At 46.4% G+C, this 15726-nt stretch overlaps 1 protein-coding gene across 5 annotated transcripts in view; it reads right to left on the bottom strand.

The window, feature by feature from the left end:
* The window catches only part of relch (RAB11 binding and LisH domain, coiled-coil and HEAT repeat containing), a 36640-nt gene that overhangs the window by 9204 nt on the left and 11710 nt on the right, over window positions 1–15726 (bottom strand). For 3 of the 5 annotated variants that reach the window (XM_062985376.1, XM_062985371.1, XM_062985373.1), the window contains 13 exons: window positions 14865–14940; window positions 13269–13364; window positions 9801–9913; window positions 8497–8587; window positions 7640–7711; window positions 4175–4315; window positions 3279–3443; window positions 2846–2993; window positions 2568–2724; window positions 1762–1885; window positions 1585–1633; window positions 768–847; window positions 229–335 (listed from right to left, as the gene is read on the bottom strand). In XM_062985376.1, coding sequence (XP_062841446.1) covers window positions 229–335; window positions 768–847; window positions 1585–1633; window positions 1762–1885; window positions 2568–2724; window positions 2846–2993; window positions 3279–3443; window positions 4175–4315; window positions 7640–7711; window positions 8497–8587; window positions 9801–9913; window positions 13269–13364; window positions 14865–14940 — 1419 coding nt within the window. The remainder of the gene's footprint in view (window positions 1–228; window positions 336–767; window positions 848–1584; window positions 1634–1761; window positions 1886–2567; window positions 2725–2845; window positions 2994–3278; window positions 3444–4174; window positions 4316–7639; window positions 7712–8496; window positions 8588–9800; window positions 9914–13268; window positions 13365–14864; window positions 14941–15726) is intronic. The other 2 variants (XM_062985372.1, XM_062985374.1) reach the window with 2 other exon arrangements.

Genomic DNA, 15726 nt, shown 5'->3' with positions numbered 1-15726 from the left:
CCAAGTTGGAAGCATATTACTGATTTATTACACATCAGCAATTTGGTAACCACTGATGACTGGACAGTCGTGATTCCAGGAATGGAGACGTGAAGAAACCCATCTGAAGTTCGATAAGACTATAAAAAACAGCCGTTTATTTTTTTTTGTAGATAAGAGAGCTCATGTTGACGTGACTGAGCTCTGAGGTTTTAACTGGCGTGTGTTTTGCCGAGACTAAACTCTTACCCGAGCTCCACGAAGGAAGCTTTGAGACTGTCCAGAGGCGCATGGGAAAGAGACAGAGTGGTCATGACGTCCTCTAGGAAGCCCACCAACAGCTTACGGTCCTCCTCCTGCGAAGTACAAGAAACACACACACACACACACACACACACACACACACACACACACACACATAAAGAGAGGCTGTGGTTTATTCTGAAGCCATCGAGACTCGATGCCCCAACGACCACGACTGAACCCACAACTGAGAAATGCAGAGGTCGCCTCTGCACAGCGGGGAAAGAGATGAAATGAGTCTCGACTGCCAGAACTGCTTCGGTGCCGTACAGACAGCAATTCCAAAATATAGAGGGTGCTAATCTTTAGGTGTTAACAATTTGTCGGTGCTTGACAGACTCGAACAGCTAGTTTCGAGAGGTACCGCAGCAACACGGGTGGCTCCTATCATCCACAGTTTGCATATACGGGGTAATAATTCGGCAAATGAAGTCAAACCCCCTCTTTTTTTTAGTAAACAGACCACTGGAATAGTGAGATATTACCTGGTTGTAGCACGTCAGGACTCCCGTTGCATAGATGGGCACCGTCGCCTTGGTCAAAATGCCGTTGCCAGCCGTGGCATCTGGAATAAACGAATGATTAAATAAATATGGCTTCTAAACAGCTGGGTCCCGCTACTTCGGAAGCTGGGGTCAGAGCACAAGGGCCAGGAGGGAAGGTTAGAGGCCTTGCTTAAGGGCCCGACAGTGGCTGCATGGCAGAGCCGGGATTCAAACACACAGCTCTACACACTAGGTCTCCACTATCCCGATCATATAGATTGGTTATGTGCACCTGGTATAGATTACTAGTCCTATAACTATAGCAAACAGAATTCCAAAAAAGTTGGGACGCTAGTTACCCTCTACTCAATCTAGTGATGGAGATATTCACAATGCAGTGCAGCCGGTGGAGTAGGTGTCCCAGTGACCTGGATCCTAAGGTCTGTGAGAAGTCTGGCTGCTGATTGGCTGCTTTAAATTGCCCTTACGTGTCACGTTTAGTGATGAATTGGTGCTCTAATTCGGAGACCATAAAAATATAAGATAAATGATCGTGGTTTCGTTTTAACATCGACCTACATTATAATTCCACTAGACAATTCTGGACAAGCAATTCATTGTTCGAGATCTGTGATTAAAATTGGCGAGCGACTTCATTCAGCGGATCGTGTTCAGTCAGGAGTCGAAAAAATACGTCCAAAAACTCAACCACAAGTTTCTTCAAACAGCAGAAAATTCTAAAAATGCGAGCAAAACCTCACTTCCAATAAAACACACTGACGGAACGTTATTCTTGGTGAACTGAACTCTCACTTACCCACGTTCTCCTCAGATAACCGCAGGATTTCCTGGAACTGAGGCTTCACCTTCAGGGAGACAGAAATACCGACTTCAGAGCAACACAATCTCAACCTTTCAGCCGAGCAAAATAATTTAAAGCGAGGTACAATGCTCCTAAAAGAAAAAAAAAAGTGGGTCTGACACCCGCACGCACCTTGGTGTTGGTGAACGTCTTCCCGAAGGTCCTGCACAGGCGCCAGAAGAATCTGGAAAATTCGTGCACGCAGGTGGTGGAGGCCACGTTTATGCGCCCGACGATCTCGATCAGCTGAGGGAGACTGAGAACAGAGGACCAAGAGTCCTAGAGAGTGAAAATTGGGACCCTACATGGGGGACAAAAACAACTGACCACTGGATAAACAGGGCGGACAAGAAGGACCATCAGTCAGGAACAAACGGAACATGTAAGATGCCTCCGGACGGTCAGAATATCATTTCGATGGTTGGCAGAAATGCCTTGTTGATGAAAGAGGTCAGCACGGTCAGTCTGTGGTGAGCAGGAAGGCATCTTAGAACAAAAAACACCTGGAACCTAAAGGGGAATTGGCTATATCAGCGGTAGAACCTGTCAAAAACGGAAAACTGACCCTACAGTGGGCACAGGTTCACTGAAACCCTGCAGTCCAGGTTCTTCCTAAAAACAAGGAGCAGGTGACTTGGCTGCTCTGAACTGCCCCCTAGGTGTGACTTCATAGGTGTTCCTGTTTATTCCCAGCATTACCAGGTAGTGCAGGACCACCCGTGACCCTGACCAGGGAAATTAATATATGAAAAAGCAAATTATTATTATTACTATTTCTTTAACGACGGTCATAACCAAACCCACAGAAACGCCATAACAACGCCCCCCAGTGGTCGCAATTGTTCCCCCACAATTGTTCCCGAATCTGATATTGGAACGTTTATCCCACTGGTTCTGCACAAGTGTGTGTGTGTGTGTGTGTGTGTGGGCTGACTCACAGCTGGTTGACCACCCAGAGCAGGCTGTCCCACCCCGTGGTCCCTTCGTGTTGGAGCTGGTGCTCATAAAGCTGAAGCAGTGCGGCAAGCTGCTCCCTGCTGCCCACGATGCACGACACGTTCTGCAAAGGGGACGCCGGGCGGGGGAAGCGGGTCACTGCGGGGTTAAACACACACACACACACACATTACAGCCGCGCCCACGAGAAGCCGGATTTAACCGGAAAATAACAGGGCACTCGGGTGCCGAAAGCCAAAGCGACGAGGCTAGCGCTCACCCTCGATGGGCGTGACGTCAGGCTGCAGCGTGGCGCGGCTGGTGAAGGGGGCGTTCTGGAGCACCACCGCGAAGAGAGGGGGGATCAGAGACTGCAGAGCCGAGAGGTACATGTGCAGCTTGTGCTCGTCCAAACTGTGTTCAGCCTGCTTCAGAGAGGGACAGATCAAAAGATGGGTACACAGTAAGTAAGGTAAAGAGTTTGGGGGAGGCCCATTTCTTTCCATCTCCCAATGCCAGTGTGGGTTTCCTCCGGGAGCTCCGGTTTCCTCCCACAGTACAAAGACACACAACAGAGGTGAACTGGAGATACAAAATTTTAACCAGTAACTACCGTTCCTGTCATGAATGGAACCAAAGTGTGTAAAACACGACGTTACAATCCTAATAAATAAATAAATGAGTAAGTTTCAGTGGTGTAAGAGGTGAGAGACCTGCAGCAGCTTCTCGATGCGGCTGAGCAGTGAAGGGACGAGCTGAGACTGAAGGTTCCCGAGCTCGGTGCTCCACGCGGCGAAGGCGGGGATGAAGACCTGATGCGTGGCGCTGACCACCCGCTCCGACAGATCACCCAGAGACAGCAGCATCAGCTCGAAGCCCTGCAACACACACACACACACACACACACAAGTACCTACAGATGTGGACTTCACACTGTCAACAACACTGTCAAATCTTAAATAAAGCATTATATGGTTAAAAATATTTGGACACCTGACCATGAGCTTGATTGTGTATGGGAATTTGTGCCCATTCAGAGCTGTTAAATGGGGCTCAGGTCAGGGCTCTGTTTAGTTGTAGCCTAGTGGTTAGGGTGCTGGACTAGTAATCAAAAGGTCAAAAGTCCCATCACTGGTAGGTTGTCACTGTTGACCCCTTGAGAAAGACCCTTAACCTTCAACTGCTTAGACTGTTTGGATAAAAGCATGTAATGTAAATGTAGTACTTGCTCATGCTGAAACAGGAAAGGGCCTTCCCTAAAATGTTGCTGCTAACTTGGAAGCATATGATTCCCTTTATGTCGTTAATTTAGTACAGCTGTTTTTTACATGGTCAGAGCATGGTCAGCCATTGTACAAATACACAGTTCCTAGAGCTTGCAGGGTAAAGACCTTGCTCAAGGGTCCAACAGTGGTTGGATGGCACAGCTTGAGAGGGGGCAGCACCAATAAAACAGAGAGATATTCACACAGTCAGGGAGAACATTAACATCCAGATGAGCTGTAGGTAATGGGTGAGGATCAAACCCAGTTGCAGGATCCTGGAGCTGCGAGGTACCCACACTACCTGCCAAACCTGCCAGGTAAATATACAAGACAATGATGAGAACCTGAGTGTATTTGTCCGGGTCGTCGATGTAGGCCATGATGATGCCCAGACTCTTCACCACGGCTTCTCGCACCATATCGGCCTTGTCCTCCGCCAGCATCTGCTGCAGCATGGACAGCACCAGAGAGCTCCGGATCTCCTTCTACACACACACACACACACACACACACACAAACGTTTCATTAAGGGATTGTGGTCAAGAGCAAATTTAGAAGTTTAAACACGCTATAATGAGAACAGTGTGACAGATGAGCGATCGGTCGTGTATCATCACGGCTCAGATCACACACACACACACACACACACAAATAAATTATACGTTTCAAGCTGAGATCTTACTAATGTTGCAAACTGCTTCTACCCACACGTACAAATCAGTGCCGACTGCTGGACTCCTTCAAATGCTTTAAAAATAAAAGTGAATTACAGGCTATTTCGGTCAAATTAAAGGATTCGATTACGGACGTGCCGGGTCACTGCTGGTGCAACTGTGAATCTCACGAGTCCTGGGCATTAATGTATAGGAAGAGTACGCATTTAGACTGGGAGCAGAGACGTGCCGGTCACATCCACGCGCCCAATATATATATATATATATATATACAGTGTATCACAAAAGTGAGTACACCCCTCACATTTCTGCAGATATTTAAGTATATCTTTTCATGGGACAACACTGACAAAATGACACTTTGACACAATGAAAAGTAGTCTGTGTGCAGCTTATATAACAGTGTAAATTTATTCTTCCCTCAAAATAACTCAATATACAGCCATTAATGTCTAAACCACCGGCAACAAAAGTGAGTACACCCCTAAGAGACTACACCCCTAAATGTCCAAATTGAGCACTGCTTGTCATTTTCCCTCCAAAATGTCATGTGATTTGTTAGTGTTACTAGGTCTCAGGTGTGCATAGGGAGCAGGTGTGTTCAATTTAGTAGTACAGCTCTCACACTCTCTCATACTGGTCACTGAAAGTTCCAACATGGCACCTCATGGCAAAGAACTCTCTGAGGATCTTAAAAGACGAATTGTTGCGCTACATGAAGATGGCCAAGGCTACAAGAAGATTGCCAACACCCTGAAACTGAGCTGCAGCACAGTGGCCAAGATCATCCAGCGTTTTAAAAGAGCAGGGTCCACTCAGAACAGACCTCGCGTTGGTCGTCCAAAGAAGCTGAGTGCACGTGCTCAGCGTCACATCCAACTGCTGTCTTTGAAAGATAGGCGCAGGAGTGCTGTCAGCATTGCTGCAGAGATTGAAAAGGTGGGGGGTCAGCCTGTCAGTGCTCAGACCATACGCCGCACACTACATCAAATTGGTCTGCATGGCTGTCACCCCAGATGGAAGCCTCTTCTGAAGTCTCTACACAAGAAAGCCCGCAAACAGTTTGCTGAAGACATGTCAACAAAGGACATGGATTACTGGAACCATGTCCTATGGTCTGATGAGACCAAGATTAATTTGTTTGGTTCAGATGGTCTCAAGCATGTGTGGCGGCAATCAGGTGAGGAGTACAAAGATAAGTGTGTCATGCCTACAGTCAAGCATGGTGGTGGGAATGCCATGGTCTGGGGCTGCATGAGTGCAGCAGGTGTTGGGGAGTTACATTTCATTGAGGGACACATGAACTCCAATATGTACTGTGAAATACTGAGCAGAGCATGATCCCCTCCCTCCGGAAACTGGGTCGCAGGGCAGTGTTCCAGCATGATAATGACCCCAAACACACCTCTAAGACGACCACTGCTTTATTGAAGAGGCTGAGGGTAAAGGTGATGGACTGGCCAAGCATGTCTCCAGACCTAAACCCAATAGAACATCTTTGGGGCATCCTCAAGCGGAAGGTGGAGGAGCGCAAAGTCTCGAATATCCGCCAGCTCCGTGTAGTCGTCATGGAGGAGTGGAAAAGCATTCCAGTGGCAACCTGTGAAGCTCTGGTAAACTCCATGCCCAGGAGAGTTAAGGCAGTTCTGGGAAATAATGGTGGCCACACAAAATATTGACACTTCAGGAACTTTCACTAAGGGATGTACTCACTTTTGTTGCCGGTGGTTTAGACATTAATGGCTGTATATTGAGTTATTTTGAGGGAAGAATAAATTTACACTGTTATATAAGCTGCACACAGACTACTTTTCATTGTGTCAAAGTGTCATTTTGTCAGTGTTGTCCCATGAAAAGATATACTTAAATATCTGCAGAAATGTGAGGGGTGTACTCACTTTTGTGATACACTGTATATAGCACAATCGGAAAGTTGTCAAGTATAGCTAGTTTATAGTCAGGCACTGCTGGTACCGTTACGCCACACCGCCTCAGCATTCCTGGTTCGGTTAGTAACTCAGGGAATTCATTTTAGGCAATAAAATAATGATACGACTTCAAATCAAATCAGTTCCACGACTCCAAAAGTGTGAAGGTTTTTTAATCAAAGCAGTTAACTTCAGGTTCTTATAGATTTCCCATCCACCCTCTAACCGAGCCATTTGTCATGCCAAAGCGGCCAAATATTTTAGTTTCCACGCTTTTTACCCCCTTTTCCTCCCAATTTAGCTTAGCCAATCCACTGCTGGGGACCCCGACGGCGTCCAAGGAGGGTGTATATTCGCCTGACACACACACTCCTTCCGACATGTGTGCAGTCCTACCAATCCCTTCTTATTTACCCATACTTCGGTGGAGGTCGGCATCGCGTATGAAGAGCCACGCCCCAATCTCTGCGCTCCTCCACCTTCTGTACAGGCGCCCTGGGCAGCCAAGGTCACCGTCTGCTGTCGGCATTAACCAATTATGCCTGATAGAACCGGTTCGAACCGGGAAGTTCAGAATCTCAGCGCTGGTGTGCTAGCGGTTTCTCTCGCTGCTCCCCCTGAGCACCGCTTCAATCCCATTCCGGTGTTTAGCAAACGCTTTTATCTAAAATGACTCACAATTGTGACTTAACACAAATCGAGCAATTGAACGTTGCTCAGGGGTCCAACAGCGGCAACTTGGTGGGGCTTCAATCGGCAACCTTCTGATTACTAGTTTAGTACCTTAATAACTGAGTTAGAACAGCCAGTAGTTGGAATTCAACATCTGTATTAAAGTACAGCTGTCGTAAGATATTTCTATAGGGTTTTTTGAAGCCAAAAAGCTTTAAATCAATATTGTTGTTTCTAGTGACCATAAATTCCAAATCCGATCTGCCAGGTCCTATTTGTTCAGACTCGTAAACACAAACACAACATGAATTTACTGGCACTTTACCACCACCCGAATTCTGGTGCTTTGGCAAAGCTGCTTCAAAAAGTTCCCTGCAATAACACCTTTCTACCACAGGAGTCTCCAAATCCCCAAACGACCCACACTGCAGCTTCACTAACAATCAGGTCACTGTTAAGATGGGCGTATGAGAGCCAGTGAACGCCCTCGTTGTGCGATGATGATGTTCTGCCGGTAATGTGAGCGAGTTCTTACGGGCAGGTAGGGCGCCAACGCTCCACAAGACTCCGCCACCAGCAGCCTCCTCTCCGGGTACTTGTGGTTTATCTAAGAAAGAGACACAACACGGCTTGAGTGAGTATGTTCTGACCGCAGGATTGCTTTCCTTATTTTTCAGTGTTTTCCAGCTTCCACCTCCTTTCGTGGTGGAAATGACTGCTTTCTGTTCGATGCGGTGTCACGTTAACGTAAATAAATGTATACAAACAATTAAGTCTAACTACGGGGGCAATCATGTCTGGAAACACACACACAGAGGGCGTTAGTTTGTTATCATTAACGCTTTGATGATGAAGTGAGTGAGCATCCTGTATTTCCCTTGGGTTTTGTTGCATTTTCTCCCAATTTAGTCATATCCAATTACCAGATCGTAATTCGTCTATAATGCTGCAGTCTAGTATTCGAATGCTAATATTTCACCAGCACGAGGCGGGTTCATACAGAGATCCGTATCGTGCACGGAGAGTCACGCATTTCTCCCCCGTCTCTGTACAGGCACCCGGTCGGACAATAGCAGAGCTGAGATTCGAACTCATGACATGTTTTTGAGAGGAAAAAGTGAGAGGGAGAAAATACAAGGAAAAAAAATCATTTATATTTTTTAAAGAACCAAGAGAATCATTATTGTGTCTGTAGTTTTGAGATTAGGCCGGTTAGTGCAGGGTCAGGGTTTTGTGGTTGGCACAGAATGCCAGCTTTAATATATTTACAAGAAATATATCATGAGGTCATGATAATCGGAACACTTCCTTGCCCCCCTGTCACCCCCCCCCCCGTACGTGCGCATACAGTACGTAAACGTGTGTGGGTTCGTGGGGGGTGAAAACACCGACCTGTTCCCAGCACTGGGGTAATAGTTCCACCTCCACCCGCGTCGGACCCACATGCCGGGCGAAAGCCACACAGCCCGTCAGGATCATTTGCCTAGGAAAAAAAAGTATGAGGGTTATTTCAAAACCATATATATATATATCCTGCTTTCTGATTGGCTGGCGTGTGTTTTCAATCCTAACAATGGAACAGAGGTTTAATCAGAACAAGAATTAGGCTTAAGGGGATTGCTTTGGGCTTGAACGTGTGTAATATGACTACTGGGAGCACTGCTCTCTGTGCTTGGCTCAATAAACACTAGCTGTTGAGCTCCATTACTGGTGCTTGACATATGCAGAATTATAGAGTATATGAGTCCATTTTTATTTTCATCAACCGCTTTATCCTGGTCGGGGTCGCTGTGGGTCAGGGTTCACTGGGAAACACTGGGCGCAAAGCAGTTACACCCGGAACAGGGAGCCAAACCCAGATCTAGCGTAATAGAATTCAACCATAACGTGGCAAGCCGTAGCCTAGTGGTTAAGGTACTGGACCTGTAATCAGAAGGTTGCCGGTTCAAGCCCCACCACTGCCAGGTTGCTGCTGTTGGGCCCTTGAGCAAGGCCCTTAACCCTCAATCGCTCCGACTGTATACTTTCCCAGTACTGTAAGTCGCTTTGGATAAAAGCGTCTGCACTAAATTGAGCGCCATTTCTAAGCCGTATTTGCAAAAGTATGCAGACACCCCTTCTTTTTGCAGCACCGATGACCTCACTGGTACAAAAGTAAATAAAGTGAAGCAATACGTGGACAATTTTGAAAATGCAATAATCCCAGGAAAGCGAGTCAGCATTTCCCATGTATGCCTGCTCCCCCCGTTTCTCAACGTCTGTCTGTTCGGGAGGCGTTTTGTGGAGCTCCGGGCTAAATTCTGCAATCACAGTCTGGAGCCAAAAGTACGTGGACACGCGACAATGAGCTTTGTCTGATATTCTACTTTAATCCCAGCCTTCGGTAGCAATACTTTGGTCACACTTCTGGGAAAGGCTTTAACAAGACGTCGGTGGGAAACTGAACCCATTCAGTCATTGTTCTAATTCATCCCAAAGGTGTAAATTAGAACAACCCAGTCGTCTGTCCATAATGATTTGTCCATCATCAAAGTCCATCAGGTCCTCACACCGATCCCATCGGCTGCCTTCAGCACGAGAACTACGATGAACCTCATCAGCCCGACATCTAATATACCCTCACCCTCACATTTTTGGAGGGCTCTCCTAACTACAGTAGTACACTACAGTCGGTGTTAAACGAACCCCTTACGCACCTCTGCTCGTCATCGGGTCTCTTGATGAGGTTGAAGAGGATGTGAAGTAGCTGGTCTCTCTCCTTGGGCTCGGGGTGGAGGCAGGCCGTGCACAGGATCAGCGGAATGAGCTCCTGCAACACAAGCGTACGGCCAGACGTGAGACCGGATCACCGGACCGTTCCTTACACACACACACGTCATCACGCCCACACCGAAAAGCAGGGTTCAAGGACGGAGAGAGGGAACGACACAGGACTTACCTTCAGTGCACAGCAGTGAATAATAGTGTGTGTTCCTGACGAGCATTATTAGGTTTTATAACCCTGATATAACACTTTAGCTGCTTAACAATGTTGTAACAATGTTGTAACACGCTACACATTTTTAATCAGAGACAGTTCTGGACTGCAGGCCGGCCAGTCTAGCATGTGCGCACTCTCTTACTACAAAGCCCGTCTGGTTTACCAGGAACATTCCAAAAATGTTCAAAATCAAATGCCTATAAAACAATGCTCACAAACGACTGCTTCGTCTTTTTATTAGCATTTTATTTACTAATCCAACTTTTTGAATTTCTGTAGGTCTTTGTCGTGCATCTAGGGACGATTTTAAGCTGTAATAGGCTACCGAGGTGCCAAAATATCAGACTAAACCTAAATCTAAACGGCTGCCTTCCCACCCCAGGTGCCGAGGTGTAACCAACTTGGACTGCAGTTTCCATCCCAGCGCTACTGTTATTAACGGGTGCTTTGTTGCCACAATAGAAAACACTCCTACAGGGCACAACTGAAGTGCCAGGTAGATATTGGAACGCAGCCATTCAGACCACAGGTGATGCATCCAACACCAATTCTGTTTATAACCAGACGGATCGCAGTTCCCATCTAGAACGCCTCTGTGACCAATCAGATTGTGGTTCTCTGGTTCTTAAATGATACAGTAATCAGTGGAACATTAGTTCCAGCCTGTAAAGTCACAGTAATCAATCAATCCAGGTCCTTAAACTGTACATGTAGTTACTGGTACCAAAATGTCAATGTAACAATGTATGTTTGTTTCGGCAGGGTATCATAAACCCGCAACACAGCCAATCTACTTTTTGCATGCTTTTGAGCTGCATGAGGAAATCAAAGTACCTGAAAGCTAACAGTAATCAGAGGTAAAAATAAAACTCAGGGCTCCCAGGATGCATGAAGTTACTCAACCTTCTATTTAAGCTGCTTTTAGCCACCCGTCCTGAGTTAACGCTGTTATTCAGTTAGTAATAATTCATTATTTATGTTTTAGAAGTGAACAGGGTGACAAACCAGCCCGCGGAGAGCAGACGTTGCGAAACACACAGAAGAGAAAAGGTTCTTAGATCCCACTGATCCCTCAAATGACGCCTGACTCACAGTGCCACACCTTCAAACCCGGACTGTGAGTAAACACCGCGAAACGAAGACATCGAGACAGCAGAGCTAACCAAACCTGCGGTCAGACTCCGGGCCTGTTTATCTGGACTCGCCGTTCGTTTCCTACGCTCTGAGGGTTTACTCTCGCCGGCCGAGATTTCTCAACCGTGTTCTACTTCTGCTACCATCCGCCTCCCCCCTGAGCCGAGATAAAAGCCAGCGGCTGACGGTTGAGCACCTGGGAGAGGGCGGTGCACCCCGGGCCCGTTGAGAAACATTTAGTTTGGCGCCGGTCCACGCACCGAGCTTCTGGAGCCACTGTTCACCACATGTAAGCATTTTAGGGCAGTTGTAGCCTAACGGTTAAGGAACTGGATTAGTAATCAAAAGATTGCTTGTTCAAACCCCACCACTGCCAGGATGCCACTGTTGGGCCCTTGAGCAAGGCCCTTCACCTTCAATAGCTTAGACAACACACTGTCACAGTACTGTACGTCACTTAGGATAAAAGCGTCCGCTAAATAGATATAAATTATAAAGTGCTGTACATTTGCAAAATGTGCACAATTACGTCCAAATAATTATCTTTGCAGGGCTGTTTAATCCTTCAAATGATTCCTGGAACTGAATTTAGGATGGTGCACCTGACGTTGCGCGGTAATCAGTAACTCGGCGGGAATTTTCGTTAACACTCGCCAAATGCTGGTTCATTATCTCTGCAATAACGTGTGTTAAAAAACTCACAGGCAGGTGTTAAAACCAGCACTGAAGAGCCTATTGTTCTGCACCGGGTGCCACATTTCAGACCTCGAGGGTGTGCCTTAGTTCGTGTGGAAGGGAACATGAGCGAGGCAGGGTTAACAGAAAACGCTCAAAGTCCAGGGAGTGAAAGCGGGAATGAGGGATGAGGAATGAGGAATGAGGAAGTTTGCCCTCCTGCGCCCGCATCGTTCGGTTCGCTCAGGCAAAGAAAACAAACCAACAACAAAGATTCAAACCGTCACCGAACCAGTTAAAGACGAGTCCACTATGCAAAGCAGGGACCTGGGAGGGGGAAAGGGGGTCGCAGGACACACCCGGCAGGTGAGACGGGCGTCTAAGTGCACATATATGCGTTTCGTCTACGCAGAGAAGCAATAATGATAGATAAATAAATACGACCCACATGAGGTGTGATTATTAACACACACCTCAGTGCTGAGAGATTAATTATCGAGTGCTGGTGTCAGAAATTCCCCAATTAACATCGGTTACTAAAAGTGAAGATTATTCCACCTAAGGGGGCCGAGGGTGACCATATTTCGGTTTTCAAACAATGAAAAATGAAATGTTTACGTTGCTGGATAACGTGTCTGTAGAAGATCTGAACCAAGAAACCGGGACTATAAATGCTACAGATTCTGGAGTATATCTGTGGGAATTTGTGCCTATTTATTTAGAAGAGCATGTCTACAGCTGGGCACTGATGGCTAAACTTGCTTCTAAAAGTCTATATCTTGGTAGAAACAACCTGGTACCATGAGATTAGTCGGGCACAGAGAAGCAAGGAGAGGGAAAAAGAGCATGAAAGAAATGCATGGCCAGAATACATTTACATTTTAGGCATTTAGCAGACGTGTGACAGTATACAGGCTGAGAAATCAAGGGTTACGGGCTTTGCTCAAGGGCCCAACAGTACTAGTCCAGTACCTTAACCGCTGGGCTACAACTGCTGAACAAATGGTTTGCATTTAACAAATATACAACAAACATAATATTTAAAAGTAGGAAAGTAAAGGAAGGTGAGCACACACACACACACACACACACACACACAAGCGCACACACACACACACCTCACACAGATGGAGAAGGGTTGGCGTAGCAGCGTGCATGCGATCCACTCACCTGACACAGATGCACAACCATTCTCTAACAGCGCGCAGAGAAGCATGCACCAAAGCGAGAGAATAAATGAGTGAGTGCGCCCGAACAAACAAACAAAACAACAACTCAGACATGGAGATGGACGACGTGACACGAGCAAATCAGCCGAGTCGGCGCCGGATCGGGACCGGAGGGGGTGAGAGGACGTACGGGGGTGTGGCGTTACCTCGCGTTTAGCCAGCAGGACGTTGGGCACGATGTGAGGAAGACAGCGACCCAGCATCAGCATCACACTCTCCTCGCTGTCGGCGATACGGGACACCTGAAACATCAGCCGCATGAACCGCGTCAGCGCTACAGACACGTATGTGTAAAAATGAGTACGATTTGGCAAAATATCAGTATTGGGGGGGAAACGATTTTGAATTAGGGATTCAACCCAACCCGAGCATCTGTAGTCTAGATCAGGGGTGCCCACACTTTCATGGCTTGAGAGCCCTATATTGATATCCAGCTTTACTTTTATATTGATGATTTGCTCGGAAGGGTGTCGGTCAGGTTTATATAGTCTGGACAGGAGCTGCTGATGCCAATTCTCGAGCTTCCAAGTGTTCATCAGTAAGGGTGGAGCGATATTTACACTTCATTATTTTCATGTGGGAAAATGCTGATTCACACAAGTAGGTCGATCCAAAAACGCTGTCTCACGTTTGGATATTTTTCCTCAGCCAGCAGGTTCCAAAATTGTCCAGCACAAGCGCTTGACTTCATATGACTGTCAGATTATGTCGAATCGAACCGTTTTTGGTTCCTCTGTGCTTGGTCGAGCACTCATCCTCACATAAATGGTGCAAACTGGCTAGTGATGAATGAAAACTTTCTAGATTCGCTTCAGGCGTCGCTGTGCTAACAAACCACGAATGAAGAAAGACAGTGGCCACATTTCATGTCGATCACGTCGACCTGTTGATGCATTATTTTCATGTGGGAAAAGGCTGATTCACACAAGTCGGTCGATCCAAAAACGCTGGCACATTTTCTTACCTGTGGATATTTTCCCTCAGCCAGCAGGTTCCAAAATTGTCCAGCAGAGGCGCTTGACTTCATATGAATGTCAGATTGATGTCGAATCGAACCGTTTTTGGTTCCTCTGTGCTTGGTCGCGCACTCGTCCTCACAAACAGTGCAGGTTACAAAAGGAACAATGCAAAAATTATGCAAAAATGGTGCAAACTGGCTACTGATGAATGATTTCTAGATTCGCTTCAGCTGTAGCTGTTGTAACAAGGCGCAAATGACAGAAACAGTGGCCACATTTCATGTCTGAATGAGGTGCGATCTACCAGCATGCACTGTGTGATCGCGATCGACTACTGGGCACCCCGGTCTAGATCTAAAATAAATCCGAACATAATGAATATCCGCGGCGAGCTCCCGTATGAATCGTATGAATACACTGTGGCTTCTGCAAAATCCAAACACCCAATTCCCTCCTGTTATGGAAGCAAAAGAATGGTGTTCGTGTTGGGTTCTCTGTTAGAACTTGCCGGAACGATGCAATAATACGAAGTGTGTAATCTAAGCTTTATTTTAATGACTCGGTTAAGAATGCTGGCATAATATTCACGCCAGGAAAGCATTTCAGCAAACTGTACAGTCATCACGACTGTTATTCATTCACTTCTCACAGACTGTGCTTATGAGTGCATGACTGCCCATTAACGGCGGTGTCAAATAGTGTGTGTGTGTGTGTGTGTGTGTGTGTGTGTGTGTGAGAATAGGTGTACAGGTGTGTGTGTGTGTGTAATTGGAGTGCGCTCACCTCCGAGCCGAGACGACTGTCAGCAGACATTCTGCAGAAGGACAAAAGCTCTTGGTGGAAGGCCGGAGCCAGCTTCCTGCAAAAAACACACACAGAGCACGCTTCATACAAGCTGACTCAGGCTTTAACTCCGTTCGTACTGTAAATGTGCTGATGCCGACCGGGTTACGGTGATGATGAAAGGGAATTGAGAGCCTGTCAGCACTCTGGATCTAATTACCGAGCACACACGCAAACTGAGCAGGAAGATCAGATCAGATCAGAACTCTCCTTCCTTCCTTCCTTCGACACCCCTGATTCGATTCACATGTTAATTACCAAGAGCTGTCTAAGCTTACTTTTTGTGCTTTCTCCTCCAGGATCTGAGTTTGACACTCCTGATTTATGATTTATGCAAAAACATGATGATTAGGAACATCTCTGAGGACTGAGGTTCAAGGGTGCGAATATGATTTTTTTTTTTATGGTGCAGTGCTGACACCTAGCGGTCATTAGATGCAACAACGGGGAAAAAAATCCACTTTAGAATAAGAATAAGGACAAAAATGAATAAATATAAATATAAAAAAAATGATTTTGCATTCGCCCAATTAAAAAAAACATAAATTTTCTTGTGTGTGCAGGTATGAACGCTTCTCTGTTCCACTCGGCTTGCAGAGTTGTCACAACGGTAGAGGCAAAAGATCAATATTGGGAAATTATAATAATGATTTTTAATTTTTACATTTTCAGGGAACTTTGTGTAGCCTGTGAGCCCTGCAGCACATATTTCTCAGGTCTTTAGCATACAGGGGCACTAATAGTTCCATAATGAAAAGAAAACCTAGCCAGTTATGCTTTCTAGAACCCAGGAGTGCTGGCT

The sequence above is a fragment of the Trichomycterus rosablanca genome, chromosome 23 (genome assembly GCF_030014385.1).
Source record: "Trichomycterus rosablanca isolate fTriRos1 chromosome 23, fTriRos1.hap1, whole genome shotgun sequence".
Classification (NCBI taxonomy): domain Eukaryota; kingdom Metazoa; phylum Chordata; class Actinopteri; order Siluriformes; family Trichomycteridae; genus Trichomycterus; species Trichomycterus rosablanca.
The sequence above is the reverse complement of the archived record's forward strand: the minus strand, read 5'-3'. Positions and strand labels throughout refer to the sequence as shown.